This window comes from Notothenia coriiceps, unplaced genomic scaffold, assembly GCF_000735185.1.
Source record: "Notothenia coriiceps isolate Sejong01 unplaced genomic scaffold, NC01 NC01_scaffold00027632, whole genome shotgun sequence".
NCBI classification, from domain to species: domain Eukaryota; kingdom Metazoa; phylum Chordata; class Actinopteri; order Perciformes; family Nototheniidae; genus Notothenia; species Notothenia coriiceps.
Window position 1 is genome coordinate 30,486 of NW_011360333.1, and position 6,803 is coordinate 37,288.

General features: G+C 38.8%; 1 protein-coding gene across 1 annotated transcript; it reads right to left on the reverse strand.

Annotated features, from left to right (window-relative positions):
* On the reverse strand, positions 1-4,047 carry LOC104957728 (armadillo repeat-containing protein 8-like). Its single transcript, XM_010785379.1, has 3 exons — positions 3,774-4,047; positions 1,330-1,406; positions 1-124 (listed from the first exon to the last, which is right to left on the reverse strand). Exons 1-3 carry the CDS (start codon positions 3,816-3,818, stop codon positions 1-3), a joined length of 246 nt encoding a protein of 81 aa, XP_010783681.1. The 5' UTR covers positions 3,819-4,047.
* Between the last annotated feature and the right edge of the window lie 2,756 nt (positions 4,048-6,803).

A 6,803-nucleotide genomic window follows, 5' to 3' on the forward strand; every position in this document is an offset into this window, starting at 1 on the left:
TCAAGACATTGGATTTAGGAAGAAAGATTTGGGAAGGTGTGCAGAGACGTACCTCGGCACCGCTCCGAGGACGATCAGATTGGCCTTCTGCTTGTTGTTTCCTATGACTGCATTCTTCATGTCGCTGTGAAGTCAGACAAACACACAGATAAGAACCATTTTAGAATCTGTTTTGGGACAAACGAGACACATTTGCTCTGAATAACACTTCATAACTCTTCTCGGTTGTTGTTTTTTATTGCAGCTGCAACAGAACCAATTGCCCCTTGGAGACAAATTAAGAATTTGAACTTGAATTTAAGATTACAAAAATAGAAACGGCATACTTCTGGCCCATTTTGCAGTAATGGTGTACCAGTAAAGTAAATATAGTGACCGATACAATCATGTAGGAACAACATGTGTAGTTGAAGAAGAAGACTAGCAATCTGGGAACCTAAAATTATATTTTAAAATGTGTTTTTAAAACTAAAGGCTTTTCTAATATGACCGTGTACAGTTTGACCTACTAAGCAATACTCTAATGTGTGTTCTCGTTGAGTAATGTACTGTTCCATCATACAAGAATATAAAAAACTACACTGCAACTTGGGGATAATGACCCTTTGGGATATAATCTAAAGCTTTATTATTGATCTGATTCTGCAACCGGTCCGAAAAGTGATTCACATGTATTCTTAAATCAACAAACGTGCTCTAAGTACAGCACATTAAGATGCTTTTTGCACGATGTTGTTCTTTGACGATGAAAAGGACCATGAGCTGGTAGTCAGAGAAGTTATAAAGACAGACAAAGGTCAAGCAGACTAATATTTCCACATCAGATCAGAGAAGGTAAACATAAAGCGGATGCATCACACACGTTTAGGACACAGAATGAGTCAGCTAATTTGCATGCACTGCATTTAGTTTTCCATGCAGCTTTTCCTCTGCCCTGCGAGTGCCCCAGATGATATCATATAGCAGGTAAGTGAGGCTAACGGAAAAACACAGCTGTAGCAGGCATTCAAGTCAGTCAGGTGCTCGGCTAGCGGAGCGCTGCACGCCGTAACCAGAGCTAGTCCTTTCAGAAGTTAAAAATAACAGGGAAATTGTCAGGTCACCAAAGCGAGAGAGAGTGAGAGTGAGATATGAAGTCACACTGACGACTGAAACGCATTTTGAAATAGAGCGTCACATGAAAGTCTGTGTATATAAACAGAGGTCATGCTCATTCAACCAGCACAAATATCAGCTGAAGACACAGGTTGTGAAGAAATGCATTGAGGCCAACAAAAGTGTCAGAGAAGAGAATATACTGTAGAAGTTATATCGTGTTGCTGGACTTACATGACTCCCTGCAGCACTTTCTGTGGGTCTGGGTCAAACAGTCTGTCAACATAATGGCGACTTGTGGCAGTTACTTCCTGTGTGAGGAGAAATATAACAGCAACATTAGAGACATAATTCACTGATTTATTTCCCACAATTCCCAGTTAGGGCTAACTTGCTAGGAAGTACATTAGATTCAATCTGGTTTGGCTTCCCTTAACACAGACACACACAACAGAGTGCACAGAGATCAATTAACAAGAATTGAAAGATGAAAGGCTGAGAGAAAAGAGCCTGTCTGCGTGCAAGGTTAAAAAATAAATAAGACAACAGCAATTACAAATACTTGATATCTGACTGTTTAAGTAAAATAAAAGCCTTGATAGACTAACAGTCGTGCACGCATACAGTAGCATCCATAGCGGGGCCCCTCGAAAAGCTGTGGCTAGACGTGACACAAAAAACAAGACGACAGCAATTACACACAATTTTAAATACTGGATTTCTGACTGTTTAACTCAAATAAAAGCCTTGATAGACAAACAGTCGTGCACGCATACAGTAGCATCCGTAGCAAGGCCCTTTGATAAACTGTGGCAACACGTGACACCAGAAAGCTGTGTTTATATCACAGCTTTAACCAGAACTTTCCACCTGACCCCAGAGGACCAGAGCTCAAAAACCAATGTTACTATTTGCTCCTGGTGCCTGCATGCTGCCGACAAGGTGGAACATAAACCTGTCTGTGATATGTTCATTATATATTTCAGCCTGAATAGATATCATATAAAATACATATACACAGCAACCAAGCTATTTACCATTTTATTTGTATTTACTTGCACTATTTGATCTGTTTTGTTGTGTTGCTCTGTTGGAGGAGCCAATATTGATTCATTGACATATCTGCACTTTAGCTATGTACACATGACAATAAAGACTTGAATCTTATGTTCAAAGGCTCATACTCAACTTAGTGCAGAATGGAACTTTTCATGTCAAAAAAATTGAAAAATGCAACAAAATAGACTCTTAGACCTAGTCCTTAAATGAGGATACATCCAATACCATACATGTGCATTTGACACTAAAATGTGCTACTCATTCTGTCCATTGTAGGAGAAGTTTATATTCCTGATTGATTATAAATCATTACAACATTTTGTATGATGGAAGGGGTTACAGCTATGTTTAGCATATAGCATATTGAATATTCTTACAAATGTATCCTGAACAATGTGCACCTACAATACAGATGTAGCTCATAAATGCAGCTAAATATCTGAATTATCTGTCATGTAATATAGGCCTAGTATCAATCTTTGTGCCAAGTTAATTGGTTTAATAAGTGAATCCATTCAAAGTCAACTAATTTGAAAGTAAACAATATACAAGGAACATTTTCTTCATTTGTTTCTTCATTTGAACTGATGAATAGTATTAATGTTTGTTTATTACCCGGCCCCTTGCCTTATCTATTTTTGCAAAAGTGGCCCCTGTGTAAAGCAAGTTGAGTCCTCTCTCTTTCTGCATGCAGCTAACTAGGGGGCGTTTCACAGTTTCAAGACTGTGCATGTTCATTTTAGCTACCTATTTAAGTTTAACTTTATCCAAGATACACCTGACAGCCATTGTCACCTGATAACATAAATTACAATACCTTACTATAGCCAAATGCTTGACTTTTTGCTGCCACTAGATCTCAATTTACCTAGCAACAAAACTCCTCTAGAAGTGTTAGCATTGTTAGCTTAACCCCAATGCTAGTTAGCCAACGTTAGAGACCATAAGGGTAGCTAGCTTACACCATTAAGTTTGTTATTGTAATAAGCAAGATGCAATAATATTTTTATTTTGTTTATTGGATTATAAAAAAGCAAATTCCAGCTAGTTGTCTTTCATTGTGATTTTAGGAATATTTGAAACGTGTTTTGAACTGACAGCACTTTCACTGCTAGCCGTTAGTTGCTAACTCATTCCGAGTGACACTGACAGGTACGTTTGCTCGATTTGCATTTCTAAACGCACCGACGGGACGGGCGGACACATTTTGACCCACATTTGCCTAAAGTGGATTTTTATGTATTTTTTATAATAAATGTTTCTATTGCTCCCCTTGTTTGAGTATTATTGAGGTACACCCCCACAACCTTCTTGTTCATAATTTAATGTATAGCACGTTTAACGTTCATTGAAAAAAAGAGAATAAATAGAAAAAAATAGTCCCTTCATCGTTCAGAACGTCCCCGCCCGCCCGGGTGACGCCATTAGTTAAAACAAGTCTTCCCATCAGCTACGTAGATGAACCGCTACAGTGCTAACTTAGCTTTGTAGGCTAACAGAAACACATAAAACCTTCTAGCTCCTTCATGAGACTGAATCAAAAGATGCTAAAACACCAACTTGTTGAGTGCGAGTACACCGTTAGTTTTCACAATAAAGATGTTGAGAGTGACACTCACAGAAAGCACACTGATGCGGAGAGGGGCCTCCAACAAACACGCCATCTCTCTTCCCCAGATTCAGCGCCCCAATCGGCGCAGCTTTCTGCAGACACTCCGCCCCCCGGAGAAGCTGTGAGAGGCTTTTTAAAGAAATAAATAACTGCAGATAAATCACACCACTCTCCTTGCAAGCGTTATGATAAAAACAACGAGGTAACTATATTATTCCTGTATGGACTCGGTTGTAAACAAAAAACAAACACCGCTAACTTGCTGACTGTCAGACTGTGGACTAGATTTGTCAATTAGGTACATTTTGTTTATACATGTTAGAGTTAGATTCGATTCAATAACCGACCACGAATATTTTATGCATACAAATATAAAAAATATATATACATACTCCATAACAGTTTACAAATATAGTTAAATGTATACTAGATAACACGTAAAATATAAAAATGCCAATCTATTTTGTTATGTCTTTATTCGAGGGTGTTGAATCTGCTGCTCACAATCTACCCAATGTGTGACGTTTTGCGCATGCGCTCTATGTAGTAGCTGCGAGGTGGGAAAATTCATTCAATCGCGTTTCTGTTTATCCGTGTTTTAGACATGCATTTCTGACAAATTTGTGACTTTACAGCGTATTAAACTACACGAACACACTCTTCAGTTATTGTTGCATCGCAGTAAGTTCTAACTTTGTTATCTTGTTTTGTTGTGTTTATGAGAGCATTATGGTTCACTGTTTGCTTGCACACGTTGTAACGTTATGGTAGATTAAGTGCGTAGTACAGCTAGCTATTGCATATCATGTTATGTGGCTTATTTTAGCACTTAAGTTGCTAATAAATGGTATGATGCAACTAGAAGTTAGTACACAGGTTAGACATATTATTGCAAAGAGTGCACGCATACTAAGCTGAGTGCAGCAGCCACGTTTGTCAGATACAAGTGATACAATGTATGTAAGTTTTGAAAGCAATTCCAAGAAGGTCAAATTAACTGTACCATGTTTTAAGTGCATGGTTGACTATTTTATGTTTTACAATTATATTTATGTTCTTGGCACTTGCACTAGTTTCCCTCTCTATTTTTATTTCCTCAATACGTGTACTGGATGCACTAAACACCAAGGCAAATTCCCTGTAAGTGAAAAGACAAATACATAGATAGATAGACTTGAATAACATAATTGGAAACAAACCCTTATCCTGGTTGTATTCAAAGCAACTATTTAAAGGTTAAAACATGTATAATGTCAGTGTGTATTGACTGACAAGTGACAACACTGTTCGTGATGAGCGTGAATTCTAATACGAGTCACTTTTATAGAGTTAAAATTTAAGTGATCATTATCAGAAATCAATATCTATACATTGACTGAAAACACTGTTCGTGATGAGCATAAAAGAGTCACCTTCCAGTAGTGTTGTATTTGATCATTATCAGAAATCAGCAGGGAGTTGTTCAGTGTTAGAAGAGCTACTGTTTTTAAATTAGTATGCTAAATAAGTACACAACCATGTTCAAAATAAGTAGCAGCAAGAAAAGACAGCCAGTAATAACAACAATGTATAATCAAAAGTAATTTTCCTCATCCATAATTTCAATTGTACTAACTTGATATTTAATTTTCAACAAATTCTCTCTTAAAATCATGTTATGGCTCTTCTGTCATGATGGACATTTTTCTAACTTTAAAATGTATTAATCCCGACACAATAGGGTGGTCCTTAGTGCCATGTACATTTTCAAATTCATTTATTTTAAGCTCCAACCACCGGAATTCGTTATGATAGTGAAGAAAACTCTCCTGGTGAATTTTAAACAACATTTACCCCTCCTTCGTCAACCTTTAAGTTTAGCCTCACGTAGGGTGGTCCTTAAAGTGGGAAACTCAATCCAATCCAATCCACTTTATTTGTATAGCTCATAATAAAAATAGAGTGTTTACCAAAGTGCTTCACACCAAACATAACATTATAATCAAATATAATATTACAATAGATAAAAGGCACACATAAGAATGAATACACGGTACATAAAGGCTATGGACAGACAATAAAAGCATAAAAATCGATAAAACAGCTCAGACTGACTCGAAAGCAAGGGGAAAAGAGGTGGGTCTTTAGACGGGACTTGAAAGTTTGGAGTGTGGGCCACAATTTGACATGGGGGGGCAGGTCGTTCCAGAGCCTGGGGGCTACCACTGAGAAGGCTCGATCTCCCCTGGTCTTTTTCTTGGTTTTAGGGACGACCAGCCGCAGCTGATCAGCTGACCTCAAAGCCCTTGAGGGGGTGTACACCTGTAGGAGGTCGGAGATGGACTGAGTTTAAGCTCCAACCCCCAGAATTCATTCTATTAGTCAAGAAGACTCTCCTGGTGAATGTTTTCCTCAATCTAACAACATGTACCCCTCCCTCATCGACCTAAAATTCACCAGGAGAGTTTTTCTTGACTAATAGAATGAATTCTGGGGGTTGGAGCTTAGGCTTTCCCACTTTCAATTTTAAGGACCACCCTACGACACATCACAAAAAGAGTATCTGCATTGAAGCCAGCCTTACGGCCCGTCTACACTACAGGCATCAAAAAATCTTGAAGCTGGGCGTGTCTGAAGCTTGGCGATTTTTTGCGAGCAACGCGACCAACAACCAATCACATGAATCTCCCGCCCCCGACATACAAAGCAATAGCAATGTTAAAACGAAGTAAACTGGATATAAACTCTCCAAACAGGCGGAAAACTACCAGTTTCACCCACTGTCTCTGCCACCTCCCTCCATGCCTGGTTCCTCCGGTTTGTATCCCGGTAAATAGTTCTGGTCGTAAAGAACCGGGTGATTTGCTACCGTAATATCTCGTTTGGAATATGAGGAAATGAACTGCGGTCTGGCTCTCCCAGCTTGCACGCGGTTTGATTGGCTAGCGCTTGCACTGGCGGGATTTGCATAAACGGGATTTGATTGGCTGATGCCAAGCATCGAGCCTCAAAAGTTGAACATTGTTCAACTTTTGATGCCGATAGATGCTCGTGATGC

Excerpts from the sequence above, each read along its gene's own strand:
- LOC104957728 (XM_010785379.1), bottom strand. The coding sequence starts at position 3,818 with ATGGCGTGTTTGTTGGAGGCCCCTCTCCGCATCAGTGTGCTTTCT. Across the intron at positions 1,407-3,773 it reads TCCGCATCAGTGTGCTTTCT|GAAGTAACTGCCACAAGTCG; the intron begins GTGAGTGTCACT and ends CTCCTCACACAG. Across the intron at positions 125-1,329 it reads AAAGTGCTGCAGGGAGTCAT|CGACATGAAGAATGCAGTCA; the intron begins GTAAGTCCAGCA and ends CTGACTTCACAG.